The sequence below is a fragment of the Chelon labrosus genome (assembly GCF_963514085.1).
Source record: "Chelon labrosus genome assembly, chromosome: 11".
In the NCBI taxonomy this organism is placed as follows: Eukaryota; Metazoa; Chordata; class Actinopteri; order Mugiliformes; family Mugilidae; genus Chelon; species Chelon labrosus.
The window spans coordinates 5,604,946-5,617,906 of record NC_140344.1 but is presented as its reverse complement, the minus strand read 5'-3'; the positions used below and the strand labels follow the sequence as shown (position 1 = coordinate 5,617,906).

Sequence of the window (12,961 nt, the reverse complement as noted above, 5' to 3'; positions counted from 1 at the left end):
GCTTTTTTTTCTGTTGTGATTCCACACTGCTTAAGGCACTGACACATCTCCCTGCAAGAAATACATCTTTGCCATGATATTAATATTTTCTCTTGTAAAACATTTGACACCTCATTCATCTCATCATTATGTTAAATTTTAGGAGTTCAACCACTAAAGTGTTAGTGTGAAGTGACTATTTCTTCCTTTCTTGAAAAAGCGGCCCATTTTATTTATTATCCTCTTTTATCACCTGCTCTGAATTCTCCTGCAGCTGTTCTTTTTAAACCCAGCTGAAAACACAGGCTCCCTCTTCTGAAAATTAATTAAGACCAATAGGACCTTGTCCAGCCCAAATATCTTCAGGCGGTTCCATTATGTCCATTCTGCTCAAGTATCACTGCCTGAACTCGATCGCGGGCAACCAGCAATGAACCGCATGGAACAAAGTCACAAACCTTAAGCAAATGACACGCTTCACATGCAAATGACGGCAGGAAATAAGAACCAGGACGTTTAGTACCTGCGGATTCATGTTTCTTTGGATGCTGAAATGCTGTTTCCATGCTGATTTATAAATACAGTTTGCAACCATGGGAAGAAACTTGCCTTTTCCACTTCTTTCACGCTCTATTAGATGTTAACTTTAATAAAGTCCAGAAATTTATGTGCAATTTCCCCATTCTGCAAGTATATGCAGCTCTTGCCCTTGAAATTACTGCTTTTATGAGCTGAGCACAAACATTGGTGTTAGAATTAGAACGCTGTTTTCTTTATTTTCAGTCGCGGCTCATAATGGCCTTGTCTGTGTATTTGAATTTGGAGAGCCAAAGGCGTCCGTCCACAAACGCTGCCCTACCGGAGGCGGCGGACCCCGGGCTCGGAGGTTCCTCGCTGGTCCGCTGCCTGAGAATGATGAGTTAATGAATGTCAAAACAAATAGTCAGAGCTGCAGAGTGGCTCCCTGGCAGGAAATGCATGTCTGTCTATTTTCCTTCTATCTTCCCCTGACACATGTCTGGAAGCAGTGTTTTTATTGTACACGGGCTGATGGAGATTTTTGACTTGGAGAGTGGAGAATGTCAGAGTTGTGGTGATCCTGCCCGCTTGGGGGCTGTTGTGGAAGCCAAGAGCACTGTACTCCTTTTAGAGAGAGACTGATCCTTTGCTGTCATTATACTGGACCAGTCAGGTTTTTATTGGGAATTAACAGGTGACACAAAAATAGTGCATAGTAATAAAACTTGCCATGACTTAAGTTTGAAATTGCCAATGCTTTAAGAGTTCTTGTCTGCATCTGCTCCTGACATTATATTGATAAGCCAGCATCCACCCCTCTTTAGTAGGTGTGTTTACTTTTAGGTTATGGGTAAATTATATGTAACCTGAGACATCCAAATTCTGCAGCCTGGTGAAACGAGTGCTCCGCCACGCATTTAGATAAGATGAAGAATGTCCCTCTCAGCCCGAGCTGCCCTGCCAGCCCGACCTCAAGTCAGCAAATGCTGTCAGATGCAGTCTGTCAGGGAGAGGTTTTGTATCCGGGTCTGTCCAGGCTCTGGCTTCAGGTGCATTAAAAAACAACAGACACATGTTGCCAGGTTTTAGCTACAAATTATGCAAATTGTTTTCAAAAATGAATTCACTCGTGAACCATTAACACGCGTCACTGTTATATTGTCTTTGCATTATATTGCATCATGTACAGACCTAATATTTAATTTCAGTTTTGTAATTAATTTGTAATTGAGTCCAGCGTCTGTCTGGAAAGATTTCTAAAATACACCAGCATGACTTCTTCAAACGTGTAAAAACAGCTATGGTAAGCGTGCAGGAGTTTCTACACTGTTTCGACACTAACGCAAAAATAAAATAAAATAAAATTAATAGAAGGCAGTGAAAGGTCTACACCAGACTATCAAGTGGTTATATTTGACATCCAAGTGAACAGTAAATCGTAACAAGACTAATAAAGTGATTTGAATAGGAGGTAAATCTTATACACAGAAAATTATATAGTTATTTAATTGACAGAGGAGTCTGTCTTTTCTTATTTATTTCTGCCTCACGGCACAGTTTGCTCCTTTAGCCAAAGTAAAGAAAAAGGAAATAGATGGAAACTCTGAGGAATGTGCAAGGCTCTCCTGGAAAGGTGAAGCCAGCTTTTAAAGAAGCTGGAGACAAACTCACACAAGCAGAAACGATTCTGTTGTGCTAATTTATTCACATAAAGACAAAGTGAAAGATTATCATATGACTTATTACCTTACACATTTGTAAAATGAGATTTGACAGCTGGCCTGACGGCAGCCATTCGTATATGGGCATGCATGTGTGAATGCATGTTTTTATGTCAACTGTTTTTGATTTTTTTTTTTAAAGATGATTCCTACTTTAAATTGACTTTTTATGATAAACTAAATTTATGTTGCTATTTATCTGAGAGATGAGATTCCGGAAAGAGGAATATTAAAAAGTTTTGATCACTGACTTGATTTTGTATGTGGAGCAAATGTACTTCCACGTTTGCCTTATTTGGGTTTAAATGATGAACAGACTTTTGTTTTGGATTCAAAAACTATTATAAAACATTGTTTATACTTCAGCGTGTTATATGATAGTTGCTTATGCACCTCTTGCCACTAATAAGTGATTGCAGAAGTTTGTAGCTGTTCTGAGACATCTAGTTTCAGCCTTCATCTGTCGAATGCATTTATAAATGGTAATAAAAATGTAATAGACGTATGTAATAATGTATTGGATCTAAATATATTACATACTGATACTGACACACTGTTAATGTGTATAATTTTAGCCTTGTGTTGTAGCATTTATATTTAACCTGACCGGCACTGCTGGCTGCTTTGCTCTGTTTCAGTCGTAGGTGAAATGTGTAACATGTTAACATAAACCCAGATGACTAGGTCAAGTGACTAAGAGTTTGTCAGTCCGCAGGAATGCCTGGCTCCAGAAAAAAATAAAGACAAACAAACAAAATGTAAACAAACTTTTAAGGCACTAATGTGCTGCTTTCACGTTCTGATAAGTCAGCTTTATGATCCAAATGTTCTGCATGACTCAAATGGCATTCATAAGCTCAATGCAATTTGTGCTTTGGGGGAAAATAAACTCTGGTCCTTTTTGTGTTTCGTGCCAACGCTTGAAGACATTTGGGCAGATTGAATTAAACCTAAGCGTGACTTTGGGCATCATGATGTCATGTTTCATCCTTCTGAAGTGGCATGTTTTGGCCTCTCAGACCTCGGTGTGGTTGTGTTGGACTCTGTTCAGTCACATTAAGACTGAAACGACTGATAATTAGTTCAGTTCAGTGACATTTTGACCACAATGTGGGCTACATGATGAAAAAACCGGCAGTGCGTTTTTAAAAATGAAACTGTGACTTCTACGTGGCTCGTTTGACGTACTGGCTGCAGCTCTTAAACTATTAGTCTGACTTATGAATCTATATGATGACCCGCTCCATCTTTACAGGCGCACGCTGCAGCTATTGGGGCAAGAATTTCTTTCAGCCGAACTCCCACCAAACCACAGTGAACTTTTCACATTTTCTCCTCAGCATGGGCAGCATGCGAGGTCATCTTAGAGGACCAATAAGACACCCCCCTGCTACTTAAGAGCACCTCTGTTTATTTTTATTTTTTCTCTTCTGGCACCGCGCAGCCCCAGGTAACTGCCACTGACCCTAGAGCGAACCAAAGCTATGCACGGTGTGCCTTGCAGGTGGCGTGGCTCTGTGTGGAGATGTGGAGGTGGGAGATGGGCTTTGGTTGGTGGTAACATAATTCCTCCAATAAGCAGAAATAGAAGAAGGACTCTTCCTGTCATTTCTGAAAAGCTCCCTGTGGAGTGTCTGCTCCTGAGGGTTCAATGAAAGCCCTCTTTCCGGCATGAGGAGGATGTTTGGGCTTTAATTCAAGCAAAAAAAAAAAAAAAGTACTTCATTTATGGAGCTTTGTAATAATAACACGAGTCTTTTCAAAAAAAAACAACGATTTTTTTTCAAAAATATGCATGTTCGGAGAATTACCTTTACTTTAGGCATAATGAAAAAAAAAATTGCAGTTATAAGGTAAAACTGAAGATATTTACGACGTTTATTTATGTCGTGTCCTGTTGCACAAAGCTGTTTTTGCAAACATGTGACTCAAAACGCGGAAGTCCTGTTGCAAATTGTAGACAGGCTTCATCGAACTTCTGAACATCAATAATATTCACAGTTATTGTAGTCAAAAATAAAGAAGTGCACTTTTTTATTTATTTTTTTTATTAACTACAAGTTCCTTGGTGCAGCCCGAAATGAGATCAGTAGTTTAGGTTGGCGAAAAATAGATTTCACCTTGAAGCCACTGCTCCCTCCCTGAACCTGGTTTGCCAAAATATGAGGTCTTGAATTTCACTGAATTCATTTCCAATTAAGAAAGCGATTTGAGTCTCAAATGTGCCCGTGCGCGTTAATAAATATTAAATTGTTAAATTTATATCAACAGAAAAAAAGAAAGATTTGGAATTTTCTTGCGCGTAAAAACGCACGTTACTTATTCAGCCTAATGCAAACAACGTACACTCTGATTAACTTAACAAAGACAAAAAAGTTTATTTTTATTTTTTTTAAATAATCAAGACAAAATTCGGTCTATTTAATTTTCTCGACATTAAACTGTGCATTTTAAATCAGTAAGTGAATGGAGTAAGTAAGTAAATAACGGACTTAAAAATAAAGCTTTAAAAAAATTGGTGAGGCATAGATTATTGTTGTTTTTTTTTTCTAGGCCTCAAATTCCATTTTACTGAATACCCCCTCGAAATTAAATAAACAAAACAACAACAACAAAACACATTTATTTTCATTCTATCTGGCCTATATTTGGCTGCTGATTTTATTCTGGTGTCTTCCCAAATGAAATGAATTAACAGCAGCAGATCAGCGACCTTCTTAAGTACCCAGAGTCTCTAATTAAATCCCACTTCCAGCAGCAGCAGCAGCAGCAGCAGCAGCGTGGAGCTGTCGATAAATTACAGCCTCATTTTGGTTGTCTAAACACGTTGTAAATTAAAGTCAGTTTTGATTGTTTCCACGGAGTCGTCGTGGGTCGAGAATCCCTTCAAACTGCTGTTTGGTTTGGATTCGCGGCGTGGGAGGAGTTGGGTGGCTGTTTCATATGCAGGGGAAGGAGGGGGGCTCTTTAAGGATCTCGTTCTCTTTGGGGCTATAAAGACGTTGTGCCTTCAAGACAGAGCAAATTAACTCCATTGGCGAATTATTGCATTACAAGACATCTCTCCGCTGATCGGTGCACGACGGGCGATTAGTTTCTTTCTTTTTCTTTTCTTTTTTTTTTTTTTATGGTGACATTTGATTAGAGCGAGCGCATTTCGGTGATGATGATGGAGTACATGGAGGATAAGTTTGCGCTGAAAAGCCAGGTGATGAAGGCCAGCGATTACTACATGGACCAAGTCATGGAGAGCCTGGACAGCGCGCAGTACTTCACTAAGTCTTCCCCCAAATGTGTGCAGGCCTTCGGGCTTCAGAGCGGAGATCACCGCTCCTCGCCCTGCGGAGATCAGACCGGTGAGTAAGAGCCGTGACTTTTGTTTTTTTTGCGCACTTTCGTTTGGGTTGGTCTGCCTCTGTGCGCAAGTGGCGGAGAAAACACAAGTATACAATTTTTTTTTTTTTAGGAAATGTTACTTTTCTTTTTCATTTTTTATTTCATTTATTGCTTTTATTCTCATTAGATGTTATGTATTTTGTAATTTGTAATGCATTTGATGTTTTCGCTCTTTTCAGAAACTTTGTGGTTGGCAATCTTTTCTCGAATATAATATAATATAATATAATATAATATAATATAATATAACATAATATAATAGTGGCTGGTTAGTGTCTCTATTAGTGTAACAGTAATTCGTTTATGTCTCCGTCGTTCTAGCCGGTTACGGTGTGCCAAAAACCGAGGAGGACAGTTTGCACTCGGACCTCGGGAGGTCGATGGACGGTTGCTGCACACTGCGGGCGTCCCCCGTGACCACCGGGCAGGACAAGACCGACCTGGACGACATGGGGGACAAGTGCGACAGCAACGTGTCCAGCAGCAAGAAGAGGAGACACCGGACGACGTTCACCAGCGCGCAGCTGGAGGAGCTGGAGAAAGTGTTTCAGAAAACTCACTATCCAGATGTTTACGTGAGGGAACAGCTGGCCATGAGGACGGAGTTAACGGAGGCTAGGGTGCAGGTAAAATTTGTAGCACGCATCATTTATGTTTAAGTTTCACTTTTACAGAGAAAGAAAAATAAATACGGGTTTTAGGCGATGAGACCTAATAGGCTGGAAAACCTACATTCACCAGTGTCCACTATATAAATATACCACAAATCATTTTAAAACAATTTTTACTTAATTTTATGAATTTAGATGCATATATACAATTATTTTCTAAGCACTGCAGAAGGGTTTTAAATTTAATTTTAAACTGCTGATTTCTTTTTAATTTCAGCAGACTGCATTCAGAGGCAGATTGAGTCTTTATTAAAAATAAATGAATAAATGTGTTTAATTGTGTCCTATTTTCTCTTCTCCCTCCAAGGTGTGGTTTCAGAACAGAAGAGCCAAGTGGAGGAAAAGAGAGCGCTACGGGCAGATCCAACAAGCCAAAACTCACTTCGCAGCCACCTACGATTTATCGGTGTTACCGAGAACCGACAGTTACACACAGGCGAGTTGTGTTTAGCTTCAGCTTCAGCTTTTCTTTTTTTTTTTAAAAAAAATTATTATTATTGTAACAACTCCTTCTAGGAATTTAAACCTATTTGTCAGCCGCACGTTTTGGACGCAGTTTGTGCGTAATGCTCAGCGCGGCCTGCGATCTTCCTCCTGTGCCTTGTGCGTCACTACAAATCGCATAAAGCCAGGCATCACTGTTCTATGAATCACTTATTATGAAGGCCGTCTTCAGATAAGACCGCTGATTAGAGCCTGGTGTCGTGCCTGGATTGATGACCTTATATCAGATTTCATGTTGGCTGACCATTTATCTTTCTGTTCGGACAAAGGTCAGGTACAAGATGAGGTGAGAGGAGATGCGGACTGTCAGTTTGTCCTTTTGGTGGGTGTTTCCTATCAGAAACTGAGATTAGGCCTCGGAGTGCTGCAGAGCATTGGAGATCATTTCTCAGTTGGAAATACGCAAAGTCGGTCTGCACATGAGGAGTTTGTGCACTTTTTCTGAGCCTTAAACGCAGCTGATGTGTTTAATTCAAAGAGCCACTATTATTTGTGTATAAAAAGTGTTAGAAGTGAGAGTCACCGCTCTGCTATGCCCTGGCTCAAGCCCAGGTCAGAAAACTGTTGGACTGTCTCGCATTTTCCTCGCACATGTTTCTGATAGACTCCCTTGGACCCCAGCCATGCCCGTCCATACAGCTGATCCCTATTACTGTCACTGAATGGACGCTCTTACTCGTAGCTGTGCTGGCACTGGCTGTTTTTGTATCCCCAAGCAGGCTGCTGGACATGGCTTACATTCTCGTGGTTTTTAATTAATTTTTATTTTTTTCTCTTGTTGACTGTGAGGTTTTGGCCAAAGATGTTGAAAAAAAAAGGAGATGGCACATGTTGTCAAGAAGGCCCTGTTAGGAAACATTTGATTGGCCAAGCTGATCCTCATGATATAACCACATTTCTATGCTACAAAGGAAGTTTATCTTACTGTCAAAGTGAAATCTGACTCCTAACCAAACCACAGCTGGCTTGTGGTGTTTGTCATTATTTTCAGAAAGCTGTACTTTGGCACAGAGGTGTTGAGCAAATAGCCAGTTGGTCCAGTTTATATAATTTCAGATTTTGTGAAACGATTTGTTTCTGTTTTTCTGTGGGTTTTATGTTTTATGGTGGAGGAAATGGCACGTTCAGGTGATTTCTTTTTGACCAAAAATAATTAAGGAACAAATTCATTTGCATGCCACTCTCTTATGATGGCTTGTCCTCTCAGTTTGACTGAAACCTTGGCAAATGAGACCAGATGGACTGATTGGGAGTGAATGGAGCCATTTAGATGTGATGGAGCAGCGGTTCACATTACTCTTTTGGGGTGTGAAAAGCAGCTATGTGGTGTTTACTGTCCTCTCTGCTCTCTGGCTGCCTAACAAAGTGCCAAAATAGGCTGCGCGCCTCTCTTCAAATTAATTTTAAGTACTTAAACACTTCCAAAGTCATATGTGTGGATTCCTAAAATAAAATAAATTCATATTTTCCTTCTCTCTCTCTCGCTCACACACACACACCCTCCCTTGTCACTTGACACATGACACATCCACACATCACCATTAGATTTTCATACAGACTGTTGCGGAGAAAACAGTTTCTGGAAAGACAATCTCAAGATAAGGTAAAAAACAAAACAAAACACAGAAACAAGCATTTTGAGTTTCCACTGTGTTTATAAAATCTTTTTTTTGCCCAGTTATTGAAACATTTAACCCAGTATCACTCCAACAGCTCTGTATCTTTGACCTAACTGTCCTCACTTTTCCTCTAATGGTGACTCCTGTAGTGTTCCAGTGGTGCAGTTAAATGCAACAGAGAACCACATAAACACAGACAGTTGAACAATTATTGTTCTTTAATTATTATTTGTTACTTACAGCATGTGGAACTTAAACATTTGAATGAGTGCCAAAATAATTTCAACTCAAAAAGCATTAGATTTTAGCTTCACCACATCTCATCCTACAGTGTACATAGACTTTAGTAGTAACTGTCAAATACCTCTGGTCTCAACTCACAAAGCTGACATTTAAAAACTAACACAGGCCTTTGCAGCCTGTTTTCCACTGCGTCCTCATGAAGTTCAGTCATCCCCTCCTGTATCTGACCTCCTCTTTACCCAACAGATCCCCAACAACCTGTGGCCGAGCCCAGCTCCCGGCGGCTCCGTTGTCTCCTCCTGCATGCTGCCCCGAGGTTCCCCTCCCTGCGTCACCTCCTATTCGCACTCCCCCCGTTCGGCCGCCGGCACCGCCGACCACGGCTACGTGGGCTTCCCCAGTCAGCAGAACCAGTTCGGCCACGTCTCCCTCAACAACTTCTTCAGCGCAGACTCCCTCCTCACGCCGTCCTCCAACCCGGCCTTCGAGACCAAGCCCGAGTTCGAGAGGCGTTCATCCAGCATCGCCGTGCTGCGCATGAAGGCCAAGGAGCACGCGGCCAACATCTCCTGGGCCATGTGATCGTGGTTCCCGTGCATGTCTGGGAAGCCTGGACAAGTTTCCACTTTACAAAATGTGGAGTTTGCATAAAGAGTTTGAAATCATATTTTTAAAACAGCTGTGTCATTCACAGTGACACAACGTCACTGCCCTGCTTTTTACATCAAACTCTGACCAAAAATCTATCTGCCGTGTCCAGAAAATCTGTGTGTAAATATATGCCAGGATTAATGCATACTCTAACAGCAGCTAGCATCCAAAAATGTAATTAACCCTGTTGTGTGACAATCAGCTGTGTTTCTGGTCGAAGGCAGATCAATGAGCAGGGCAGAGCAGCACTGGCATAAGCTGACAAGACACTTTTGTTTAAAGTGGGAGACCCTTTTATAGCTTAACTGACTTCTGTGAGTTTCAGGGTAACGTCCAGTCTGGTCAGAGGAGACCTTTGATGAACACTCGTGATCTCTGGGCCCTTTCTTCGTTTTTCCGTAAGGAGCGCGCCAGTGAAACAGTGAAAACGTGTGTGTGTGTGTGTGTGTGATTGGATCGCAGTGTGAGCACATGTGGATCCTGAGGGAGGGGTCCCGAACCACTTCGCTATTCCTAAGCACTGTGAATAAGCTTTCTCTCCCTTTATTCTTCCTCCCTCGTTCCGGCTCAGGACTGAAGATCAGCAGGGCAGAGAAAAAACTGACTCGACGTACTAACGTGTCCGTGCTTTGCAGCAAAGCTCCGTAATGTGGGGTGTGTGCCTACCCTCTGCACAACGCAGGCAGAGGAGGCTGGTTTGGAAATTGTGTTTGTGTAACAAATTTATCTGGTGGAAGCATAATAAATGAATGCCACTTGATTCTGGTATGACTGCGCTTTTTTAAGAATTACGCTGAAAGGCAGTGCAGGGGATATTCAACAAGACCTGTAAGGAACTTTTAGTGCTGACTGTGTGTCCAAAGCCTCATGCCACTGTCCCACCTCATGTGTAGTAATCTGCAGCTGAATATTTGGAGAAAATTCAATTTATGCTCAAGTTTGAGAAATGACTAAAATAACTGCAGTACCCAGCTGTTAATACGTTTTACTATGTTTACCCTGGGGTTGGACCAGGAGTTAGTGGGCTTTTATATGGGGAAGCTAAAAAATACTGATTTTCTTTTTCTTTTCTTTTTTTTCTTCTGATTTCAATAACACACACTCAGCAGATATTTTGTGATGTACAATTTCCTTTATGCCAGCAATCTGATTACCATCAATTACACAATATTATACTGCTCATTCCTACTGTAGAGCTGCAACAAAGACATATTTACGCTGTTTCTGGGATTGTTTCGTCCAAAAATACTGGAATTTACTGGAAAAAAGCTCTGATTTCTAATTTTTATTTCCGATATAACTTCTTTTTTTTCTTTTTTTCTTTTTTTAATTTCAAAGCCAAAGCTAGCATTGTAGCTGTTTGTTGAATTAACCTCAGTCCCTTGACTTGGGTCACAAATAGTTTTATCAAGCCAAAACAGAAGTAATGAATCAAAGTTCACGTGTTGGGGACTATTTTCAGCCGTGGACTAATACACATTTGATGTGCTAATAAAAGGTGAAAGTGTAAGTAAAAGGTCTTACTGATCATAAACATGCCACTGGTTTTAACAGATTTTTGTACAACAACAGAACATAGAGAAATAAGATTAGGTTGTGGATACAGGTAACACACTTACAACACAACACATAGAAAGCATTCAGTGCTGGTCTTTAAATGGGATTTACTGACAAAAAAAAAAATGACAGTATAAACAAACTCCTTCTTTAAGCTCCATCCAACAATAAGCCTCACTTTGGTATTCCGTAAAGATCCATGTCAGCTCATTAAACACGGTTAATCTCTGTATTCATCAATAGCTGCCATTTCCATCAGGCCCCAGCGCTGCATGTTCCTTGTAAAACGCGCAGTCCCTGTTCTTTAATCCATCACGCTGTCGTGTAATTGGGAGCATGTCTTCTTCTTCCCCTTCTCCCTCCTTACTGACATCATCCTCTTTGTTTTGCTCTGAGACCACAGTCGGCGGGGGATAGGGTCTCAGGGAAACCCTGTCTATAGGAACGGTGGGCTTGATTCAATTAGGAGAGTAACTTGTGTCAGATGCTTTGGTTTGGAAACAAGTTTGTTTCCTTGGGGTACTTCCTGGTTGCTGCCATTCAAGAACACAAACCCAGAGCGCTTTATCGGCACGCATCATAACACGAAGGCTTTGATCCCGAGGTGTCCGTGGATGGCTTGCTGGATGTGTTCCCTGATGTTGCAGCATTTCTTACTGAGGACATTAAACACAGGAAAAAAACTGTATCTCCACCAGGCCGTAGTTGTGTACTGGGATTAGGAAATTTGCAATATATCTGCAGTTCTCTGAGGTATATTGTGGGTAAGCACTGTTGCCAAAATGAGAAGGCCTGCTTTTTATCTCGAGTCCTTCCATTTTAAGCAAATCTTGGACACAGATCTTCTGTTGAGCACTGAAAAGTTAACAGCAGCTCACAATGGCTGCAACTCAGTTTGACAATAATGCGTTACAAGTCCAAAAGTAATAACGATGTTTAAGAGGACAGCAAGTGCAGTCTTTAAACATGACTTTACTGTTGCAGAAAGCTTCATTTGCTATAATAAGTTGTACTTAAATAGTTTGTTTTCATATATTTTTTTTAGATTCTGGTGCTAAAAACTAAACATTGCACATACACACACATCACACTTATTGCATCCATCATTACCTTGATGGATGCAATCCATCTTGATGCTTGCAGTCATGATATCGTCTTGATGCTTAGACGACGTGCATGGGAGATGCAGTTTGTTTGCAACTCACTAAGATCTAACTATGAACCATTTGCACACAACTGTTTCTGGAAAAAAAAGAAATCTGAAAAACGGCTAAAACAAGGTAAATGTATGTACTGACTTTCGCTGACTTTTCTGTGAAACCTTCAGGTCCATCCGCCTGTCGAACGATGTGCATGCAGCTAGCTGTTACCAGGTCTTGTAGCCATGAGAGTAACAACTGTTGTCTCTGGAGCGAAAAGGTCTGAGTGGTGGGACATTGTTGTAGCGCACACAAAAACGTTTCTGTTTGGCTGAGCATTTTCTTCTGACTCTGACACCGGCGACCGCGGTTCAGCTTCTAGCACCAGTCGGGTTCATTCAACAGTGACCGTGTTCTCTCTCTCAACAAGTATATTCCAGTGAGAAATGCGAAGGACCACACGTTGGAACGCCCTCTATCAACTTTGAATTTGGCAAAATAAAAAGCAAACTTTACTCTACAGTTTTTGTGAATATCATAAAAATGCCTAGTAATACATATCTTCATTTGAAACAATGTGGTTCCCTTACCCCAACCACTGAGATTCACTCATTTGCCGGTTCATTACTGAAGGTACACTCGCAAAAACGAAATCTTCTGCATCTTCTGCACACAAAGGTTCTGGTCAGCATCTGTCACAAATAACCGAGAGAGATTGTTGATTCAACTGTGCTTCCATTTTGGAGGCTGTGGTTTGTAGTACTATGGAACTGTGTTGTGTTGTATGTTTCTATTATTTTGACGACCCCATTTTAGTCAGTGGGCTAGGCCGAATAACAGAAACACTTTAGTGTTTAATTCAATCCAGTTTAACAGCTCCACAAACTACATGAATCACCACCTCTCTGATGCTGTTTCAACATCAGCTCAACATTAGAAGATTTAGTGCAGGACTATTATAT

General features: G+C 41.0%; 1 protein-coding gene across 1 annotated transcript; it reads left to right on the top strand.

Moving 5' to 3' along the window:
* Positions 1-5,382: 5,382 nt before the first annotated feature.
* On the top strand, positions 5,383-9,234 carry alx1 (ALX homeobox 1; the record flags this gene model as incomplete). The annotated part of the gene is made up of 4 exons (XM_084555274.1): positions 5,383-5,575; positions 5,937-6,241; positions 6,594-6,722; positions 8,899-9,234. 4 exons carry the CDS (start codon positions 5,383-5,385, stop codon positions 9,232-9,234), a joined length of 963 nt encoding a protein of 320 aa, XP_084411400.1.
* Between the last annotated feature and the right edge of the window lie 3,727 nt (positions 9,235-12,961).